The 23,564-nt window shown below is 40.1% G+C and overlaps 2 protein-coding genes across 2 annotated transcripts in view; one reads left to right on the top strand and one right to left on the bottom strand.

Moving 5' to 3' along the window:
* Positions 1 to 20,644, bottom strand: part of LOC308390386 (zinc finger protein 518A) — a 28,163-nt gene extending 7,519 nt beyond the window's left edge. The window contains exons 1-2 of the mRNA XM_080872332.1: positions 20,289 to 20,644; positions 1,113 to 1,180 (exon numbers count right to left, since the gene is read on the bottom strand). The gene's annotated coding sequence lies outside the window, so the exon portion shown is untranslated. The remainder of the gene's footprint in view (positions 1 to 1,112; positions 1,181 to 20,288) is intronic.
* LOC308391109 (uncharacterized protein) lies at positions 6,750 to 13,626 on the top strand (the record flags this gene model as incomplete). Its single annotated transcript, XM_080873575.1, has 5 exons — positions 6,750 to 7,458; positions 11,040 to 12,062; positions 12,305 to 12,460; positions 12,778 to 12,870; positions 13,303 to 13,626. Exons 2-5 carry the CDS (start codon positions 11,046 to 11,048, stop codon positions 13,624 to 13,626), a joined length of 1,590 nt encoding a protein of 529 aa, XP_080729701.1. The 5' UTR covers positions 6,750 to 7,458; positions 11,040 to 11,045.
* Positions 20,645 to 23,564: the final 2,920 nt, after the last annotated feature.

Below are 23,564 nucleotides of genomic sequence, written 5' to 3'. Positions count from 1 at the left end.
ACCCTCGGATCATGAATATTTGAATCTCTTAATTTTTAGTCTTCTCCCCACACAGTTATATCCTCGAATTTTATACTCTTAGTGTGGTTATATTTATTTCAGGATGGCATCAAATAGCAGTTTTTTTAAAGTACTGGTATACAAAGAGCAAATAAATCCAATACTGTGACATCACTGTGACCGGGGCGACCGTGGCTCAGGGAATTGGGAAGCTCATCTGTAACCGGAAGGTTGCCGGTTCGATCCCCCTGCTGTCCTGGTCGTTGTGTCCTTGGACAAGACACTTTACCCTACCGCCTACTGGTGTTGGCCAGAGGGGCCGATGGCGCGATACGGCAGCCTCGCTTCTGTCAGTCTGCCCCAGGGCAGCTGTGGCTACACCTGTAGCTGCCTCCACCAGTGTGTGAATGTGAGAGTGAATGAATAGTGGAATTGTAAAGCACTTTGGGTGCCTAGAAAAGTGCTAAATAAATGAAATCCATTATTATTATTATTATTATTATTATTATTATCATCATCATCACTATCACACAATGTGTCTCAAAGCTTATTAATGACATTAAACCTATATTTCTTTGGACATTTGCTGCGTTTTCACTTATTTTTCCACTTACCTATGAATAATCATCGGCATGATATACTGCCCTGAAATTCATGTTAAGAAATATTTTAGAGTTTACGTGGTGTAAGTAAAATACAGCTATATAACTAGCAAATTCCTTACATTTTTGATGCATCAATTCCAATTACAGATACCATTTGTTTTGTTTTTTGAGCAGAAAATGCATTCAAAAGCATTTCAAGAGCCTGGACATCATCAACATTTATGAAGCACTGTGGGATTGTCCAGGATGACTCAGATCTTAGACAGACAAACCATCTAAATTCACATTATGCTATTTGCATCTCCATTATATAGTCTGTGGATCGCAATAACGATTACTCCAAAAATATTCTTTTGCAAATGAGAAAATTATTTCAACAAAAACTGATAGTCAATTCATTAAGCACTGGGAGACAAACACAAACCAACAAATAAAACATGTCATGCCTGAAGTTAACAGCATTACTCAGGTAAGAATTAATGACATTATATAACCAGTTATTGTTACCTGTGCTCCTTTGGGAAAACCTTAACCAGTGTTCTGAAGAAAAGGAGTTTGTAGTGTGATCCCAATGTCTGGAAGACAGAGGCATACAATCACAAAAACAATTTCAACAACAATCCTTACTATTAACTGTAATAGTGTTATTAATAACCATGCATGCTCTGTATATCACAAGTATACATCAGTTGTTAAAGGTTTTTTTGGGACTTCTTCACATTAAAAAAATATTTTATAAGAAAAAACAATTGTCCTACTGACCATGAACTGCTGTTTGTATTCTTCTACATGGCATACAGTACAGGCAAACATGACACCCCACAGGTAGTCAAAGTGAAACACAAATCTAATCTCTCTCTTTAGACCTACGTCTATGCTTGTGCATGCATTATTCTGCATTACCCCACCGCCAACTCTAATTCATCTTCACATCCTCCCTCTTGTCATTGTTCATACAGCCCCAGGGTGGTGGACATCAGGTGAAGACCCCCAAAAAACAACAAAAAACCCCAAAAACAAACAGCTGCTACAATCAGAAATCTACTGAACTGCTTTGTCCAGGAGTGTTGTCTATTGATTGAATCCTGGCTCCCGTCAAAAATCTCAGATAACTCAGTGGAGCTACTGGGCCGGACATTACAACCCCAGGACTGCAATAATGTCTCCAGTAAGGGAAGGGGCGGTGGACTCTGTGCTTATATGCTTCAGGGCTGGTACCATAACAGCAGAATTATAGACAGTCACTGCTCACCGGACTTAAAACACCCTGATAACGACTGTGTTTAGTCTGTTCCTTCCCATTCCATGCAAGGCCACCTGGGTTGGCTGGAAGACTGTTTACTTAGCCTAGCAGGGCGAAGGACACTGTCTCAGCTGAATTCTGGACACGCACACACATACATATACACTAATATGCACACATTCATCCCCCCTCCCTTTCCAAACGCCTTCGATGCTTGTTCCCTCCTGGGAACACGGCGGGTCTGAGCCCACGCTGGAATGGTAGCACTGGGCAGGATGGCTGCTGTGTTTGCTTCGGATTACTCCTCACCCCCCACCCGACCCTGTGGCTTGTCACGTGCTCCATAACGTTGTGCTGTGGACATTTATGTGCTTTTTTGTGCAGAGGAGTTTGTTTCCTGTTCTCATGCTGTCCTCCCAGGAACCCAGCATGAGTGGAGGTCTCTTTTTTCCTCTTGTACTTTCCCATTGTAGTGGGGGGGGGGGTTCCTATTTCACTGCAGGGCAACCTGCACGTGCCGATTAAAGCCTTGATTGATTGATTGATGGATAGATTGATAGACATGAGGAAACAAACTTCTCCAAGCACCTGGGTCATTAAGACATGGCCAGATGATGCTCTTCTCCAGCAATAGAACTGTTTTGATCTGACAGACTGGTACATCTTCGAACAGCACGACCTGGAGACCTTCACTCAGTTCTCTATACAGCACTGCCAGAGCCAGGCTGAGGAGGGGCATAAAACAGGCCAAATAGGCCTACATGAGGAGTATTCCTAACTGACAACCCCCACCATGTGTGGAGAGGCATCCAAGCCCTCACCAACTGCAAAAGTCAGAGACTCCAACTGCCAACAGCATCCTCATGATCATAGAAGTGTTCAACACCCCCCTGGATTATGATGTCAGGAGGACACAGAGTGCTGAACCCTAGGAGAGCTTTCAGCCAGCCCAACACTGTGGGAAAAACCTGTGCGGACCAAATGACAAGGATCCTCATCAGGTTGTTTAACCTTCCTGACCCTATGCCACCATTTCCACCTGTCTGAAGGCCTCCACTATCATTCCCATCACCAAAAAGACTGGTATAGACAGCGTCAATGCCTACAGATCTATAGCCCTCACGTCTGTAGTCATAAAGTGTTTAGAGCTGGTAGTTCTCAGCACATCAGAGGCAGTCTTGCCCGTCCATTTCTTCATGTGTTCAATAATTCTTTTCCTGTGTCATGTAATTGGGTGTATTATTATACATAATTTATGGACATTGCATGGGTGGATTGGATGGTAAGAAAAAAAAAAATATATATATATATATATATATACACAAAATTGGTGACATATTCAATACTTATTAAGTTGTGGGCAAAATACAACCCGGGAGCCACATATGCCTAGGCTGATTATGTCACAGCAAGGAGACAAAGGCTGTCCAAATTCGTAGGCTGCTCCAAATGCAGCCCACAAATGCGTCCTCCTTTTCCCCAGATTTGAAGGACGGGTCTGTGTATACTTCATGGTCCACCCTATTCCAGGATTCATTGTGAATCAAGGGTTGAAGAAATTTTTGGGGAAAAATGGCGGATGGTCGAAGAAGCGCGGTCCAGAAATAAACTTTTAAAAGTAAATACTAGGTTTTATCTCACCAAAATATCCAGCCAACCAAATGTTAGCATAGCAAAGAATCTTAAACAGTTATATTCAACTAACCTTCGGCTAAGTTACGTGATGTTAGTGATATCACCACTTAATGCGGCTTGGGTCATATGAGCTTTGGTTGGTTAATCAGTTCAGTTTTCTACTGAAGCTGCGTCTGTTTGGCAGTGTGGAGACAAACGTACTTAAAAATTAATAAAACGAGCAGACGGTTCACTCTTTAAGCTAAGTGTATTTACAGGGATCAAACATCTAATCCGTGAACTGTATTAAGGAAACAGACTAAACCATGCTGTGCTGAAGTTTAGAGTTAAAAGAGGTCTCATCCTGTATAAACCACTAATAATAAGACAGTACATGGAGAGGTCCTCCTTCTGTTCCTGTGCCATTTTTGTCATGCTTATATCATACAACCTGAGCCTGTCACCTTTGTTATAAGCCCAATATTTCTGCAGGATTTTATGTCCTTTATCCAAAATATATTTAGTTAAAATATTTCTTTTTTAGTTGGATTGTACTTGTGGAGCTCTTTTAAATAAAAAGCTGAAAGAATTGTGAAAAGTTGTAAATTCAGAAAGGGTCTAAGTATTTTTTTAAGGATGTCATGTTTCTGTATCATCTCCTGTTAGACCCTCTTACCCAAAAATCAGCATATTTAATGCTCTGATACCTTCAACATCTTAAATTATATTGAACATTTTCTCTTCCAATAAATATTCACTGCAAAAGTTTGTCTTCCATTTTATCTGAAACATATAATGTTTAAATCTTTTTAGTTTATTTTCGGGATATGGGATATTGTCCTTAAATATAACTAAAGCCTTCAGACAATGGTCGCTGTATATTAATATTTGTCTGTTAGACAGTCACACAGGTATAAATGACAGAAGCTGGACGTCGTAGGCTAGCCCCTTCAATTTAATGGCCTTGCATTTCTGGTCTTCGCGGCCTACCTGGTCTACGTAGGCCGGGTTTTTCGAAGGATTTGGACACAGCGCATGTGTTCATCTTTTTTTGTTGCATAAAGAAACGGCGGGTGGAACCATCAGACCAAAGCACAGATTTCCACTGGTCTAATGCCATTCCTTGTTTTTCTTGGCCCAAAACAAATCTCTTCTGCTTGTTGCTTTTCCTTAATCTTGGTTTCTTAGCAGCTATTTGACCATAAAGGCCTGATTTGCACAATCTCCTCTGAACAGTTGATGTAGAGATGTGTCTGGTGACTGAAACTATCCTCAGCAGCAGAGGTAACTCTTGGTCTTCTTTTCCTGTGAGCTAGTTTTGCTGTAGCGCCTGTTTTTCGTCTGCACTTGGGGACACATTTAAAGTTTTATCAATTTTCTGCACCGACTAACCCTTCAGTTCTTAAAGTAATGATGGACTGGTGTTTTTCTTTACTTAGCTGACAGAATTCATATTATGGCAAGAACCAAAGAGTTGTCAGATACGGCTGTCATCTGTGTACCAACCCGACTTCTGCACAACATAGTTGATGGTCTGAACCCTGATAGTTCCAACCTCATTAAGAAGGCAAGAAATTCCACAAATGAACACTGGCAAGGCACATCTGTGAAAACCATTTCAGGTGACGACATCATGAAGCACAGTACGTATTACTCCACGAGGCTCCAGACTACGGTAGCCGTAATGCTCCGACAATCCATCAAGCGCTGCAGCTCCGTAGCTTACCAAAGTCGTACTAAAACATTTTAAGGCACACTGTCAATTTTTGAGAAAATGAAAGGAATTTAGGCGCTGCATGTCGTTAGCGCGGTTAGCTCGTTAGCACGGTTAGCTCGCTAACACATTAACGCCGTCCAGCCCCACGCACGGGGCGATCCGCGGTAACTCGTTAACGGAGATTTGCCGTGTCCATCTTGTCGCTGCCTGCAGGTGAAGCTATGGGGGAGTTGTGTTCAGTGAACGAGAGGCGACAAAAGTGGACGAAAGTGAGGCAAACTTGGGGGTACACAAGTATAATTATAACGTAACAGACTATATCGATATAAACGATATTGTCACATCTTATATCTCGTATAAAAATATATTGATATTTTTAAAAAAAAACTCGATATATCGCCCAGCTCTAACAATGACACATCTGGATCACTAGTATGTACAGCCTGGGGGCACTCTGTGTGATGTGATGGTTAGTAATACTGGAGCAGCAGAGGAGACAGTCCTATCGCCATTCCTGATTACCTTGTACACCCTCAGATTTCAAATTTGAAACAGTGAAACATGCCACCTGCAGAAGTTCTCTGATGATACTGTAGTGCTTTGGTGTATTAAGGGTGGGCAGGAGTCGGAGTACAGGGAGTTGGTGAGAAACTTTGTGGAGTGGTCTGGAAGAAATCACCTCACTTGAGAATGTTAGCAAGCCAAAAGGTTGACTTCCGGTGGGGGAAAAAAAAAAACAAAAAAACAAAATGCTGCGTCTAGGCCAATCAAGATCATGGGTGAAGAGGTGCAAACAATGACAGCTACAGGCACTTTGGCGTTCACCTGAATGACAGACTGGATTGGAGGACCGACAGTGATGCTGTGCACAAGAAGGTGATGAGCAGACTTTATTTTCTAAGATCGCTTAGATCCTTTAACGCAGGGGTCGGCAACCTTGGGCACGCGTGCCAGGGTTAACTGATGGCACGACCAAATGCCCAATGGTGATTTTTCGTTTTTATGGGCTGATGAATTCTATTTTTTTTGGTAACGGTATAAACAATGAAAGGTGGTGGATTGGCCAGATGCTGGCAGATGTGTAAAAATAACTAAAATAGAAAAATAGAAACCACCACCAAAGTTGTTTGGTGGTGGTTTCTATGGCGGAGCTTCCACAGAGGCCAGCAGGTGGATCAGGGAGAGGGGAGGCAGGAGGAGCAGAGACCCGAGGCGGCCGCCGGTCCGAGTGTCAGGTGAACTGAACTTCAGGTAAGAAGTTACGACCTGCAGTCTATCTGGGTCAGATATAAACCAAGTTTAGGTGGAGTTTATTTTCGTTGTGCTGACTTTTTACAGTCAGTTACAATAACTCGTACTGCGTGCTAGCTAGCATGACGGAGTTTATATACAGCTGGGCGGGTGCTATGATGTTACTGATAGTGAACTTCATTTTATTCATAAGGTCAGTTAGTAGAGTTGCCATCCGTTCTGTAAAAAATGGAAACGTCCCGTATTCAGAGAAAATATCACGCAATATTAGCACATTATAGCGGCAAGCTGGGCCGCGGTTCTCTTCAGAATACGTTACTTCGGGCGCGCGCATTTATACACGAGTGGTTGTTCGCAGTATGCCTGTCGGCGCGAATAGTTCACGCGGTCACGGCCACGGGTGATGTAGGAGGTAAAGTTTAGCTGTGGTGGCTCCAGGAAGCATGCATTTACTGCCGCTTGCATTGCTTTCAATGTACATAACGTTAAGAAGGCGAGGAGAAAGGGTGCGTGCAGCGCTCGTACACGCACGGATCAGCCGTGTGAGAGGGAGATGGTGTGCGGCAGAAAATCAAAATTAGAAATCATAGAAGAAAGTATTACGCTATTGAACACAGAAAATACAGCCATCAGATTTCTTGTAGACCTAGCACACTTCTGGTCTGTGTCTGAATACATATATAAGTACATAGATGCAGATGAACACTGTAAACATGATGAAAGATCGACAGACTAACTCGAACATATCTTTAATCTTTAGGACTTTGGGTAGCGCTTCCTTTCCTTCCTGTCAACCTCTCCAGAGGGGTGTCTGCTGATGGCAGAAAGATTACATCACCTCTGGTTGGAACCCTGGACAGTGCCACAACCTTTGGCTTGGTGTCCAATGTGATGCCCCATCGCCACCTTCTGACCTAACTTCTTCTCAGCTCTGTGACTACTTCAAGAGGGGCATTCCTGTGTGGAGGCGTGCCAGGCAGCTCGTTTTACCTGTGAACTTGCGTACTTTCAGTTTATCAACAACAAAGGTATGCAAGTTCAAAATAGTAATGTCTCATTTAAACTTAATTCAGTTTTACACTGAACAGGAATCGGCTTTATATATAAAACAATTGCAAAAAAAAAAAATGTACCTATGGGCATTTGGGTTTTGTTTTTAAACTTTTGTTTTGAACTTATCCCTTTAAAATCTAATTAGAGAGGGCTGGCTACATTTGATGAATACATTTTGTGTTTAAATGATTCGCTTTGTGTTGGGCAATGTGGCAAAAAGCTGAGATGAGATCTAGTCTCATATCACCATATTGATATATTGTAATATTGCCCAACTCTCCCTCTGTGTTTTCTCAAATTATTTATATACACCCAGTAAAGCGTGTCTCTTTGTTCCTCCAGTGCTATGCTTCATGTGGAGATGCAAGGACTGTGGGACAACATTAACAAAAAGATCTGAATTGCTCAAACACTACAAACTGATTCATAGGCATTACGGACGAGGCCACTCATATCCATGCACTTATTTAAATTGTGCATGTAGGTTCAAGACTTGGAACGCCCTACTGAGCCATCTATCAAGAAATCACCCTGCCCAACAAGCAGTCTCCAAAGCTGCGTCCACATTCACTTGCCATATTTGTGGCCATAATCAACTCTCCACAGAAAGAGAATATTTTCAACATATCTATCAGCATCTTAAAAATAAGGAGACTGTAACATGTGTGTTCCAAAACTGTGAATATAAAACCAATGTCTATGAGAACTTCAAAAGTCATAAATACAGAAAACACTCTGGTACAGTGAACACATTTAAGCCTGGAATAAGTTCTGTTGATGAATCTTTTGCCAGTGTTGCCAGTGATATTTCAGATGTGGAAATTATAGAGAGTGATGTAAATTTAAATTCTGCTTTTGACAATGGGTATTCTGAAAACTTAGAGAAGGATATTGAGCTTAAAATTGCTTCAGTGCTCCTTAAGTTGGAACACATCTTTCTTGTGTCTAATGCAGCTGTAGATGAGCTTTTGCAGGAGTTAAACTATTTGATTGGTTCTGTTTCTGTGGCGATTACCCAAAAGACTATTAGCCAAGTATTACAAGACAACGGATGCCAATTTGACCAGTCAGTTGTTGAAAAGCTAGCCAGTGTACTCTGTGAGACAAACCCTGTAAAAAAAGCAATTGGAGATAAAGGTCCACTTTCCAGTCCTTGGAGACGAAAAGCATACTATAAGAGCCACTTTAAAGTAGTGGAACCAGTGGAATATATACTTGACCGAAAAAATAACAAGTCATTCCAATATATTTCAATTTTAAAGTCTTTGCAGCATATTCTTGACTGCCAGACAATCTTGGATCAGGCTGTTAATTTGAATACTGTAGATAATCAGCCTCAAAAAACTTATGTGCACTACAAAACTATCTTCGATGGTGACTTCTTCCATGAAAATGGACTGTTGTCCAAGCAGGAAAGCATTTCATTGATATTATACATTGATGAATTCGAAATATGTAATCCCCTTGGTACATCACGGAGGAAGCATAAAATTTGTGGATTGTACTGGGTTTTGGGTAATTTGCCACCAGGCTGTAATTCTGCTTTAACCTCAATCTATTTGGCTGCTTTAATCAAAAGTAATGATCTGAAGTGCTATGGGTATGAGAAAGTGTTAAAACCTGTAATTAATGATCTTGTAATTTTGGAACAGAGTGGGATATTTCTGTCAAAGTTGGGCAGAACAGTAAAAGGCACTGTTCAGTGTGTTGTTGCCGACAACCTTGGTGCACACAGTATTGCTGGATTCTTTGAAAATTTCTCAGGGACATACGTATGTAGATTTTGCACTGCAGAAACATCAGAGTTCCAGACTATTGAAGTCAGAAGTGAAGTCTTTACTTTAAGAACAAAAGACATTCATGCAGATCATTTACGAATTATCGAGGAAAACAAATGGCCCAGTTATTATGGTGTGAAATCAAAGTGTATTTTGTCAAAGCACCTCTCACATTTTGATGTTACCACTGGGTTTCCACCTGATGTTGTACATGATCTTTTTGAGGGAATTGTTCCTTTTGAACTTGCGCTTTGCCTCAATTTGTTAATCAAAAAAAAAGTATTTCACATTATGTACATTGAATGAAGCAATATCATCTTTCAACTTTAAGTGGGCTGACAAAACAAATCGACCTCATCCTGTGGCTCTCAGTTTTGCATCCAAAAAAAGTGTAGGAGGGAATGCACACGAGAACTGGAGTCTTATCAGATTTTTGCCTTTGTTCGTTGGGCAGAGTGTACCCTGTGAGGAGCCTGCTTGGCACATCTTAACAGACTTGAAGGACATTGTTGATCTTGTTGTCAGTCCTGTTCATACTGAGGACTCCATTGCATATCTTGGTTTTAAGATCTCCGAGCACAGAATCAAGTTTCAAGAGGTTTTCCCAGATGTTAATCTTAAACCAAAGCACCACTACTTGGAACATTATCCATACTTGATCCGTAAGTTTGGGCCACTGGTTGCACTATGGACTATGCGATTCGAAGCAAAGCATAGTTTTTTTAAAAGAGTTGCAAGGAACATCAGATGCTTCAAAAATGTACTTCTTTCCCTTTCACAGAGACATCAGTATCAGATTGCATATCATTTGCATGCAATTAGCTTTGCCAAACCCCCACTGGAAGTAACAGATGTTTCCACTGTTCACATTGATGTTCTTAACAAGGACATCTCAAATGCACTGAGACAGAAGTCTCCAGATATGGACAATGTGTGCTTGGCTAAAAGTGTAGCATATAATGGAATAATCTACAAGTGTGGGATGATCTTGATCCACGGCTCACTGGGAGGACTGCCAGAGTTTGGTGAAATCATCCAAATGGTGATACTGCAGGACAAACTAATCTTCATTCTGAAAAAGCTTAGCGGATGGTATATGGAACACTACAGAGCTTATGATCTCAAAACATCACCAAGCAAAGAAGTGGAACTTGTTGAGCCACAAGAACTGCATGATACCTACCCACTGGCAGACTACAATATTAGAGGGATGCGTCTTGTCACCTTGAAAAGATATGTCCATGTTTAAATGGTGAGGCCTCAAAATATGATAAAGTATTTTCTTAAGTGGGAAAACAAAACCCAGACCCATACAATACTAATGTGTTCTCAGAACATATTTATTTTATACTGCAAGCCAAAGTGGTGTGATGATGTCATTGGCAATTCATCAGTTATGTCATTTTTTTTAATGCAGGTCACTGGATTCCAGTCAGTGAATGCTAATCCTATGCTCTCCCCCCTTCTGCTTCTCTTCTCTTTTTCTTCTTTCCTCTCCTTATTGTCTCCTATATTCTCCTCACCTCCTCTCCTTCTCTCTTCTCTTCAATGTCTCCCATATTCTCGCCATCTCTCTTCTCCTCCCTTCTCCTCTTCGGTTTGCCTTCTCTCCTCGCTGCCTCAGCTGATCTCCACCTCTCCTCTTCATTTTCTCCTCCCCTTTCCTCCTCTCTTTGCCTTCTCTCTTTTCCTCAAGTTTGACATTAAATTCTCCTAATTGGAAATGTCAGTGGTTTACATGTTGATCCTCACTAACTGTGCTTGTGCTTTGTTCTCAGACCACCATGGCTGGTTCAACACCTGCAAGACTGAAGGTGATTTTAGGAGAGAACAACATTGAAAAGCTGACTCTTCCAAATGGCATCCCAGAGTCACTTGAAGACCTTCTCAGCACGATAAAGACTACCTTTGGGTTAAAAGGTAACTTCAGACTGCAATACATGGACCAAGACTTTGGCAACGACTTCTTTAATCTGAATTCTACCACCGAACTTCGGAATTTGGGGACAATCAAAGTGATCCACCAGCAAACAAATCCACCTTTGATCAGTGCCGATCAGTCCACTTCATCTCTGTCTCTTTCATTTGAGTCTGATGACGGTATTTCGGTGGCATCAAATGACACAATTATCCTCTCATCCCCTGAATCTATGTCATCTCGAACACAACAGTGGCCAGAAGACTTTGCAATTCCCCAATTTTCATATGACACAGAGCTACAGCTAGAGAGGGGGAATACTGAGTACCGTGTGAGCCAAAAAATGTTGACTTTAAGCGCCCGAATGCTGTCTGATATCCTGAAAAGAGTTGCAGAAGAAATTTACCGTTACAAGGCCTATCCAGAGGATGCACATTTCTGCGCAGCTGCAGAGGCCCTTATCAAAAAGCACCCATGTTTGAAAGAACCTGGATCATTCAATGGCTGCTACGGTTGGAAACAACGACTGAAGTACAAAATGGCAAACTACAGGACCCAGCTCAAATTACAGGGGTGTCCAGAGCTGTGTGTAAACTCACTGAAATCTAAAGCTACTACAGATGCTTTCCCTGCTAAAAAAGTGAAGAAGCCAAAACGTTCTGAAGCTAACTTTTATCCATCCTTTCCTACTGGTGAGACTCTGGACAGCATGGAAAAAGTGAGACTAGAACTTCTGACAGAGATCGGGATAAGGGACAATGAAAGGGTCATCGCAGACAAAATGGCTAACACGTTTGCCTACAGACGACATGAGGTGGTAAACCAAGAACCAAGCATTCAGGAACTGAAGGACAGATGGCCTGCACTCTTCACACAGAAAGAGGTAAGAATGGAACTGAAGTGATCGAAGTCTGTATGCTTCGGGATTTATTGCAGTTAACTTTCATGAATCGGTCATAACTTGATTTGGTTGAGATTTTATAACACTGAACTTAATGAAAGAATTTACATTTTGAATTCCCATATATGTTATACTTTTTGGGATATAGACATTTTGGCATACAATCAGTTTCAGCATTTTGTTCCATAATACAATATCTACTGTCATTTGTGTTTTGTTTTTAGATAAATACAGAGTTCCAGAGGCTCATGGCTGTTCCTCTTGAGTGGAAGCTCATGGCCCAGTTAGACATGCACTCAAGTCAGCTGATCAAAGTCATACGTGCCAAAGGAGGAGCAACACGCCAAAAGATTGCGAACATCTTGGACACATTGGACCAGGTAAATCTGTACCATCAAACAAGATGCTTCGTAACTAAGAGGGCTGTCAAAATATATCTGAATCCAAAAAAATATATATATATTTAACTGAATCTTTCATAAAGACAATATGGGCAGGCCAATGCTAATCATGGCTTTCATATGCATGAATGTTTTTAGCGACTCCACTGAACTCATCCCCTTTTCTTTCTGTAATGAATCTCTGGGCTTGTGAATTACTGTTTTTAAATAAAGTACATGTAAGTTAAGCAATAAGAGTAAGGATGTCTGTCTTATGAAATTTAGAGTTTAAAATTACTCAACATTTGTTGTTCTAGACTGTGGACATTAATCATCGGAGGGAATGTGTGCTGAAAGCCCTCACCATCTTCCTGGGAGAAGATGCAGATGGCCTGATCAAGGAATACCTTGTAAGTTTCAACAGTTTGTCAGCACATCTTGTCAAAGGGACACAAAAAAGTTAACTGTTAGAACAAACATAACACGTGAACCCTAGTTGGATTGCTGACATGTATTTATTATCATGACCATATTGGACATTATGTAATTCCCAGCAACAACACATTACATATCGGATTGACTTTGTTTTAAGTAAGACGGGCTTACTTGATTATTTAAGTTCAAAGGAATAGTTTGACATGTTGGGAAATCTTATCTTTCTTGCTTACAATTTGATTAGAGTCAGATTGATACACCTCTCTCTGCTGTTTCTGGTGTGTGATGACACCCAGCCAAGAAATAGCCCAGCACATATCACATATTGGTACATCACCCAAACACTTAATCACAGTAAGAAGTGAGGCTAATGATGATTTGTGTTTGTGTCTTGTACCCCTCTGTAGGACTGTGGAGCAGATGATGTTCAGAGGGACCTGGAGGAGGTCACCATGGCAGTGTATGTGATTCGGAAGGAGGGGGAGGGACTGCAGGAGCCACCTGAAGACATTGGCATTGTCATTGAGGGTGTGGAAGTGTTGCATGAACTAATTTCAGTTGCCTCAGCTTGTGCCCTGCTTCTAGGTTTGATCTATGCACTCAACCTAGCTTATCCAAAACCCTTTCGCTTCACTTTTGAAGTGCTCCAAAAAATCTTCATGCAGCTTGATCAGCACAAGATGTCCCCCAAAGTCCAAAATCTGTATATCAAACTTCAAAGCTCCCAGTAATGGCACAGAACAATGACCAACAAATGGCCCTGTGCCATAATGCGAAGGAACAACTGTGTTTGGACATATAGCATGTAAAATATGTAGTCTCTTTTGGATGTTGGGCCTTTTTTATGCTCCAAGAGACCTCAAACCCCAATTTAATGTGCTTTTATGGTATTTTTATTTATTTTTTAATTTTTTTTCAGACATATTTGCCTTCGTTTCAAGGGAAAGGTTGCATTTCAGGTTTGATGTGCTCAGTTATACAACAAACTGTTGTGACATTCTAAAACTCTAGAGGAGTGTTTATATTTTTTCATCCCCATTGGTCAGCTACACTGTTCAGATATTTATTCATTGGCTATAGCTGAAGAGAAGTTTCTGTATACTCTTGGGGCACTTTTTCATAGTTGACACTGTATGTGTTAAGATTGATATTTGTGTAATACTGTGTTGCACTTTACACTTTGTTGACAACTTTGTGGTCCTACTAAGCATTACTTGCATTTTGTGCATATGTGTTTCAAAAAGGACAAATGTGTAATGTATTTGACCAAAAGCTGTGTTGGTTGCCATAAAGGTAATACTTTATTACATTTATACAATAAAGCATTTAAAAAAAAAAACATTGGATTTTGAATTTTTGAAAAATATTTTCAGGCAACTTAAAATTTTGATTTAAGCTTTATTATACAAACTAAAATTTCATTTTAGAGTCACTACAAAAAGTAATTTACACTAAACCACATTATTAGGTTAGCAAAGAGCAATATTTTACTTTTGGGTTATGCAAATTATTGGGTTGGAAAAACTGAAAACTAAGTTGAAATGTCTTAATTTTAAGTTGGATTAATGCAAAATGTTTATTTGACAGCAATTAATTTATTAAGTACATGTAACTTAAATCAGTTGTGTTAATTTAATGTATTAACTTAATTTCAAAGAACTTAATTAAATTTGGTGTTACCAATTGAAATAATTCAATTAAGTTGGTTCAACTATTTTCTTTTTTCAGTGTAGCAAAGTTTTGCCAGGGGGGCCAGGTAGGGCATTAACAGGGAAAGGGGGGCACAAAGAAATACTTTTCTTCCCTATTCTCATTTAAAATGTCTCACTTTTAATAAATAATTATCTGAATCTTCCAACCAAAGTTTTTATCTGATGTAAAATGTATAGAAATCATACATATACCAACAAGACGGCGTACATCACTGTCACAACAGCATCTGTTTTAATTCAAAGGCTTTATGGCTTTTCCCATACCTGGTGGGCCGGTCTCTAGTCAAAATGCCTGGGCCCGTTTTTTGTCCCAGTCCAGCCTTGGGCACGGCATGCAGTGAGTTAATCTGAGAAGGTGCATTAAAAAAAATAAATGGCCGGGCCAGCGGTGCACATTGCAAATGAGCTCGAATAGACACATTAGTTGTGCTGCTTCTTAATGACGGTATCTTAGCTAACAACCCCAACTACCAGATTCAATTTGTAATTGGCTAAAAATAACTTTGCCTACTGGTGAGAGGGACGTTGTTAGCTGTCAGTTTTTTCAAGCGATGTTGAAATTTCCACATTCAGACACTTCAAATGCTTCAGGAGCTGTCCGCTCAGCGCAGCATCAGCACCACGGAAATACACGGATACATTTGTACTCGAGACAGTATGAATGCTGGACACTCGGAGACCTGTGTCTCTGAGTGGGAGACCAAAGATCACATTAACATGTGTGTCTCTGTATTAACAAACATGCCATATTGGCCCAGTTTATTTTTCTTATCATTGTTGTGAGGAGACCATAAATAGCATTTGCACTCTCTGTTGTATTTGCTGTTATGGATAAAAAGTGTATTTTTTTGTTTCAAAATAGCTGATAACTATTCGCTGATAGCTGCCAACATCTGCAAACAAATATAATTCTATAAAGTTGTTCTATATTGTGTGTAACTGTTCATATAGAGCGTTATTAAATTTATTGCTAATGCAATCATATGGCACATTGACTTATGAGGAAATTTTAGATGGCACTCATCAGAAAGGTTGCCTACCCCTGCTTTAATGGGGGGGGGGGGGGGGGGGGGGGGGGGGGTCAGCAATGCCATCAGAATAAAGAAGGCTGGAAGCATCATTGGTCAGAATTTGGAGATGTCCGAGTCAGTTTGGGACAGGGAGGTCATTCAACTAACTGCACTCCATCATGGACAACCCATTACACCCACTCCACTTCATACTTCTGAAGTGGAGCAGCAGAACTCCTTCTCGCTCAAACTGACTGAAAATAACGGCCACGCTCTGCATGGACAAGCACCAACATACATCTGTGATCTTTTACATCCCCAGCAGGTCCCTGAGGTCATGTGATCAGGACTTGCTAGTTGTCCAAAAGGTGACAGAGCTTTTTGTAACTGTGGCCCCAGACTTTGGAACTCCCTCACATTGAGTTTTAGATTTGTGGACTCAGTCATGTCTTTCAAAAACACACCTAAAAACTCATCTTTTTAAACTTGCTTTTGGTTGATTTTTGTTTTTATGTTTTAGCTTCTGTGAAGCACTTTATGATTTTATCTTGAAAGGTGTTGTATAAATAAATTTTACTTACTTATAGAACACTTCGGGAAATTATTTGTACCATTCTCTAAAAAGCTTTATAACTTAATTTTGTGACAGGTGAGGACATCGGTTAGGCATGAGATCCCAAATATATTTTTGTTTTATACGTTCATGCAGCTGTTTTTCTTAGATTTATTGTTTACATGTTATTTATTAATGAAATTTGCACTTCCCTCTTGTAAAATGTCAGTCTTAGTTTTATTGTTTTTAAACCATTTCATTTTTACTTCCCTGTTTTCAATTACTAAAATTCCTGCACAATCTTAGTATAAGGCCCTTACCAGGTGCCTGTGAGACTTAAACTGTGTTGCTTCTTTGTTGTATGTAGTAGACTGTACAGAGATTAAAAACACATCATGTTTTAAAAAAAAAGTTAACTCAAAAGCTGACAGTCCAGGCAGGCAGAGATTGGAGCGTGTGTTATGCTAGTAGCAGCTAACGCAGCCTATAAAAGAGAAGTTGCATCCAACAATTTACTTTTTTGCACAGTGCAACTGTTAAAACGAATGCATTCTTCAACATTTGTAATGAACTCTTTTAAAATCCAACAGAATTCTTCTTCACTTATTCCTGATATACACTACCAATCAAAAATTTGGACACCTTCTCATTCAATGTTTTTTCTTTATTCTTACATTTCTTTATTATTTTTTTTCTTCTTATGTAGCAAAGAAGGAAAAAAAAAAGTATAAATAACTCTAAATACATCTTCTATTTTAGATTCCTCAAAGTAGCAACCCTTTGCATTGTTGACAGTACTGCAAAACCCTTGATGTTCTCTCGATGAGCTTCATGATGTCGTCACCTGAAAATGGTTTCATTTCACAGGTGTGCCTGTCAGGGTTCATTTGTTGAATTTCTTGCCTTCTTAATGAGGCTGGAACTATCAGGTGTGTTGTGCAGAAGTCAGGTTGGTACACAGCTAGCAGCCCAATTTGGCAACTGTTAGAATTCACATTATGGGAAGAACCAATCAGCTACTGTAAGTAAAGAGAAACCTCAGCCCATCATTACTTTAAGAACTGAAGGGCAGCCAGTCTGGAAAACTGCTAAAACTTTAAATGTCTGTGAAGGTTCTCAGTCATCCAGGTCATCGTAGTCAAAGGAGCTTGCAAAGAAAAGCGTCTGGACTTCTTTAAGTTGCTTGAAGACGTTTCACCTCTCATCCGAGAAGCTTCTTCAGTTCTGAAGAACTTAATGATAACTTAATTTTGTGACAGGTGAGGACATCGGTTAGGCATGAGATCCCAAATATATTTTTGTTTTATACGATCATGCAGCTGTTTTTCTTAGATTTATTGTTTACATGTTATTTATTAATGCAATTTGCACTTCCCTCTTGTAAAATGTCAGTCTTAGTTTTATTGTTTTTAAACCAGAACTGAAGAAGCTTCTCGGATGAGAGGTGAAAGGTCTTCAAGCAACTTAAAGAAGTCCAGACGCTTTTCTTTGCAAGCTCCTTTGACTAAAACTTTAAATCTGTCTCCAAATGCAGTCACAGAAACCATCAAGCGCTACGATGAAACTGACTCACATGAGGACCGCCCCAGGAAAGGAAGCCCACCTCTGCTGCTGAGGGTTAATTCATACAAGACACCAGCCTCAGAAATCACAAGTTAACAGCACCTCAGATTAGAGCCCAGATAGATGCCACACAGAGCTCCAGTAGCAGACACATTTCTACATCAACTGTTCAAAGGAGACTGTGTGAATCAGGCCTTTATGGTCAAATAGCTGCTAAGAAACCATAACTAAGGAAAAGCAACAAGCAGAAGAGATTTGTTTGGGCCAAATTTCTATGTTGTAGATACATATAAAAGATATAAAATATATGAAGCAAGATACATGGAATTATGTAGCAAAAAAAGTTGATAAACATGTCTTTATTATTTATTTTTTTGACACCACTGGAAACCCGTGGCCTTCTCTCAATGAACATCATGATGTAGTCACCTGAAATGGTTTTCACTTCACAGATGTGCCTCGTCAGGGTTCATTTGTGGAATTTCTTTACTTCTGAATCGGTTCGAATCATCAACTATGTTGTGCAGAAGTCTAATTGGTACACAGATGACAGCCGTATCTGACAACTCTTTGGTTCTTGCCATAATATGAATTCTGTCAACTAACTAAAGAACTTTGAATGTCCCCAAGTGCAGACAAAAAACAGGCGCTACAGCAAAACTAGCTCACAGGAAAAGAAGACGAAGAATCACCTCTGCTGCTGAGGATAGTTTCAGCACAGTCACCAGACTCAGAAATTGAAAGTGAATAGCACCTCAGATTAGAGCCCAGATAGATGCAACACATCTCTACATGAACTGTTCAGAGTAGACTGTGCAAATCAGGCCTTTATGGTCAATCAGCTGCTAAGAAACCACGACTAAGGAAAAGCAACAAGCAGAAGAGATTTGTTTGGGCCAAGAAACACAAGGAGTGGACATTAGACCAGTGGAAATCTGTGCTTTGGTCTGATGAGTCCAAATTTGAGATCTTTGGTTCCACCAACTGTCTTTGGCGACGCAGAAAAGGTGATTGGATGGTCTCTACATGCATGGTTCCCACTGTGAAGAATGGAGGAGGAGGTGTGATGGTGCTTTGGTGGTGACACCATTGTGGATTTAGTCAAAACTCAGGGCACACTTAACTAGGATGGCAACCACAGCATCCTGCAGCAACATGCCATTCCATCTGCTTTGCGTTTAGTTCGACCATCATTTATTTTTCAACAGGACAGTGACCCCAAACACACCTCCAGGCTATCTGACCAATAAGGAAAGTGATGCGCCAGATTGCCTGGCCTCCACAGTCACCTGACCTAAACCCAATTGACATGGATTGGGATGAGATGGATCAAAAAAGGAAGCCAAAAGAGCCAACAAGTGCTCAGCATCTCTGGGAACTGCTTCAAGACTGTTGTAAAACCATTTCTGGTGACTACCTCATGAAGGTTATTGAGAGAATGCCAAGAGTGCGCAAAGCAGTAATCAAAGCAAAGGGTCGCTATTTTGAAAAATCTAAAACCTAAAACATCTTTTGAGTTATTTCACACAGTTTGGTTTACTACATAATTCAATATGTATTCATTCATAGTTTTGATTGCTTCAGTTAGAATCTACAATGTAAATAGTCATAAAATAAAGAAAATCCATTGGATGAGAAGGTGTGTCTAAACTTTTGACTTTTACTGTATGGGCAGTGGTCTAGGGAAAATAATACAAATTAATGTAACCTTGTTACTGCCACTACAGCGTTACATCAGTGTGCAGCTGACCAGGTCTCACTCAACCTTGTGGATGAGGAAGCCATGTTGGGAGGAAAAATGGCTGCCGTGATTTTATGACTTAGTTACTTCAGTCAAAAAAAGGAGAAAAAAAGAAAACCTTTTTGTATTAACACTATACTGTCACATACTTTAAAAAAACGTGTATATAGCCCTAGCATAGAGCATGGAAAAAATAGTATCAAAACATAATATGCTATACATATAAACCTAGTCAATTTTAATTAAGCATTATAAAGTGGACACATGAAAGTAATTCTAATGCCATTTAAAGTGACCAGGATTTCGTTCAACATCATGAATGCAGAGAGGTAGGCTGCTCTATGCTCACAACCCCTTGATGGGCAGATATAAAAGAAGCTTGGGCATGAGAAAAAAAGTTGCACCGTGTCAAAACTATATAACATAGGTAATATAACACGCCGATATGTACAAAATATGAAGCTGTACCACAGCTAGAAAGTTCGACATCTTAATATAATTTCCGCGTACTTTTCCGGGTAACTTGCTCTATAGTCGTTTAAGTTTAGGAAACGCGAGGGAGAGCTGCACCAGTGGGAGAATTAAAGGCTGCAAGACGAACAACAACAAAGGAGTCTGCGGTGTACGCGGTGACAGTTCAGCGTACTGTGCCCGATTTTTTTAAATTATTTTTTCCCATTTAGTCGGAAATATACGAGCCACTTCACGACAGGGTTAGTGTCGGTGGAGTTTAATAAGCAGTTATTTTACACCAAAATAAAGCCCCCACCCACGCAAAGACATTCAAAGTTACGGGAAACCAGTTATTTCTTACTATGAACTCGATGGAAGTTCAGGCGGCGTCCCGTCTACGTCCAGCATCATAAAGACAATGTTCAGCTTGAAAAAATACACAACAGAAACATTTTCCTTCTTCCTCTCCTCTCTGTGGATCCACAGCGACGGCGGCCATGACAGTCCATCCGGGTACTGCTGTGTTCTTGACACTCACGTAGAAGCGGATGAATATGTATTGCTTGTAAAGACAGAACTAGTGCCATAAGGGAGGATTTTTTTTTATTCGTATAAAACCGTGTTCAATAAAATGGAAATGTATTCCACTATACGAGACGCCCGTAGAGGAACCTGCAGCATGAGCCTTACGTCATCTTTGGCCTCAGTGTGTGTGTGTGTGTGAACCAGATAGGGGGAAGAAGAAGCAACGAGCAGCAATGGCGGATACACGCCATTTCCTGTTCAGTGTGTTGCTTGTTGCTTGAATGCCTTTATTTTCTCCGACACGAGAATGTTTTATGTATAATTCTAAATCTGCAGATGAATCCGTCTCTTTATGATCTCAGTATGATGCACAGATTCCATGTAGGTTATTGACACAGCAGCCCATACAGACATGCAGTAATGGATGAAGCTGAGAAGCTTACAAATGGTTACTTCATTGCCCCCCTGGCACAGGAGCACGGAGCACTGTGTACCGAGCATGTTTCAGATATTACTGTACAGAAGCTCAGTGTGAGGGGTGTAAGTGTGTGGGACTAACTTGTGTCAGCAGAAATAGGTGGATTATTTATTTGTTGATAATTTATGTATGTATGATGCACACTAGCTACATGTATGAGAATATAAACAATTTATCAAATAAGACCACATTATTATCAGCATTAATATACAGTATATAATATATATACATATAATATAGCTTTAAGGTGTTAAGGAGGATGACTGTTGTTTATAATTTTTAAAGGGTTTTCTTTAGTTAGAGGGCTCTGTGACATTTCAGATAGTCTTCTTAATCTCACACTTGATTCTGTCAGACTGTAAGCTTTTCTGTAAATTAGTTTCTTGGAAAACAAAAAGTTACAAATTAACCACAAGCTTAGTAGTTTTTGTTTGTTTTAAGCCATTTAACACTGACCTATTAATCATTTCAGCAAGAATCTTATTTTAAAACTTGTTTCTGTCTTGTTTCTTTAAATAACAAATAACTTTCATTTAGTTGAATATACAAAAAAGAAGCCAAGAATAACAATTTGAAAGACCAATATAATGATTCCCAAAGAGTTATTTCTAAAAATGTATTTATGAAATTTATTAAAATTTATTTTACTAGGAACTTTGGAAATATGTGTAGAGAGTTTTTGAAACACGAAAAAGGCCTGATCACCCATTCTTCAGGAATAGTTCTTTATTCTTCCTGAAGGACATTCTGCCTCGTTGGTGTCTGACCTTCTCTGATGAAGGGTCAAGGGTAACCACGTTTTAAGGGCTGTGTTTTCCTTTTCCTTCCCTTTGCCTTGGAATGTGTTCTACCCAGTGTTGAAGAGTCCTGATTACCTTAAGTTTGTATTTTAGAGTGTGGTGGGAGTCAAAGAATAGGTACTGGTCTTTGTGTGGGCTTCAAATAAACTTTAATGTTGAGGCTTCCGTCCTCCTCGATGCCCACAGCACAGTCTAGAAATGGTAAACTATTAGCTTTTGCATTTTCACTGGTAAAATGTATTTTTCTGTCCACATAGAAACATGAACACTGAGAAGCAGAGAAAAACAGAATGACAAAAGGAAAAACATTGTCATCCTTTATGCATCAGGTTTATCCATAAGACCCACCACGACAGGACAAAATTCAGCTGTACATCTGCACCTGAAGTGTAAAGGCCATGCTTTTGAGGTTGCTGGTGTTTGCATTTAAGACAGATGTTTTGAAGGAGAAGTCCGCTATGAGTGGCCATCATTGAACAGAGTGGGTGGCCATCTACTGTCTGCCATCTACAATGCAGTCTTGATGTAATTAGGTCACATGACAGGGTGAGGCAAGGGCTCCCAGTGGTTTCACCCAAAACCCCTGGTGGTAATGTCCCATGACTCTTTTCACACCTTGGCTCGTGTGATGAGGCACATGACTAACAGTGAATCAACAACCCTCTTAAAGGACAACCCTCGCTAGGGTTGAAATAGCTGGGACTCTCCCCCAATTTGCTTTAAGTACTGAAGAATCATCTTAGATGAGAGGTGAAATGTCTTCAAAAAGAAGTCAAGTTGCTTTCTTTCCAAACTCCTTAGAATCTTCTTTGGATGTTGACCTCCTTTTGTTCTGATGAGCAGTTCATAAAGATAGCCTCATAGGTAACCTAAACATTTAAAACAAAATGTTATTCTATATTTAGGACAGTACTTTCATACAGGGTAGAAAATTGGGAAGTTGAGAGCAGGCTGGTCAGGTTAGTATGAGATTAGGGTAAACCTTATAAAATAAAATAAAAAATAATTCAATTCTAGTCTTTGTAATTAATTTATGGGATTTAAATAGAAGCCCTGCGACAAACTGGCGACCTGTCCAGGGTGTATCCTGCCTCTCGCCCTATGGCAGCTGGGATAGGCTCCAGCACCCCCCGCGACCCTGAAAAGGATAAGCGGAAGCAAATGGATGGATGGATTTAAATAGATATGTCTTTTTAGCTTTTATCAGCTGTCTCAGTTTACTCCATTTACTTTCATATTGTTAACAAAACTGAATGTGGAACAAGCGTTGAAACATATCATACAAGTATTGTACAAAATCAGCACAAACATTGCCTAAATAACTAAACCTCTAACTGGACCTGGAATTATTCTAAATATACACTAGGACGCCGGGCATTAAAAAAACAATTTATGGGGAATCCATGCAGAGCCCTCGAACACAAAGTTGTGTTTGCTTCAATGGAGTATTGTTTTTTTTTTTACATCAATGACAGATCACAGAACCCGGAAATAATTAGAAGATGTAGCTGGATGTTTTTGTCAGTGCCACCATCTAAAAACCATATGTCATAGGATAGTACTGAAGGCTCTGTAGAAAAGAGGAGTGAAAGTGAATAAAGGCAAGGCAGAATGCAATGAATGCGTGAATGACAACGATGAAATTGTAATGGACGATAGAAGGAATAAAGGTAATGAATGTGGATGAGTTTTAATATCTGAGGCCAACCATCCAAAGTTGTCACGGCTGCGCTGTGTGTGTGTTCCTCCTCCAAGGGTGTGGCCAGCCTCCCAACGGGACACACCCACCAAGCCTGGTGGCCCAGGAAAACCAGGACTCCACACACATGCACAC

This window comes from Rhamphochromis sp. 'chilingali', assembly GCF_963969265.1.
Source record: "Rhamphochromis sp. 'chilingali' genome assembly, chromosome: 22".
Classification (NCBI taxonomy): Eukaryota; Metazoa; Chordata; class Actinopteri; order Cichliformes; family Cichlidae; genus Rhamphochromis; species Rhamphochromis sp. 'chilingali'.
The sequence above is the reverse complement of the archived record's forward strand: the minus strand, read 5'-3'. Positions and strand labels throughout refer to the sequence as shown.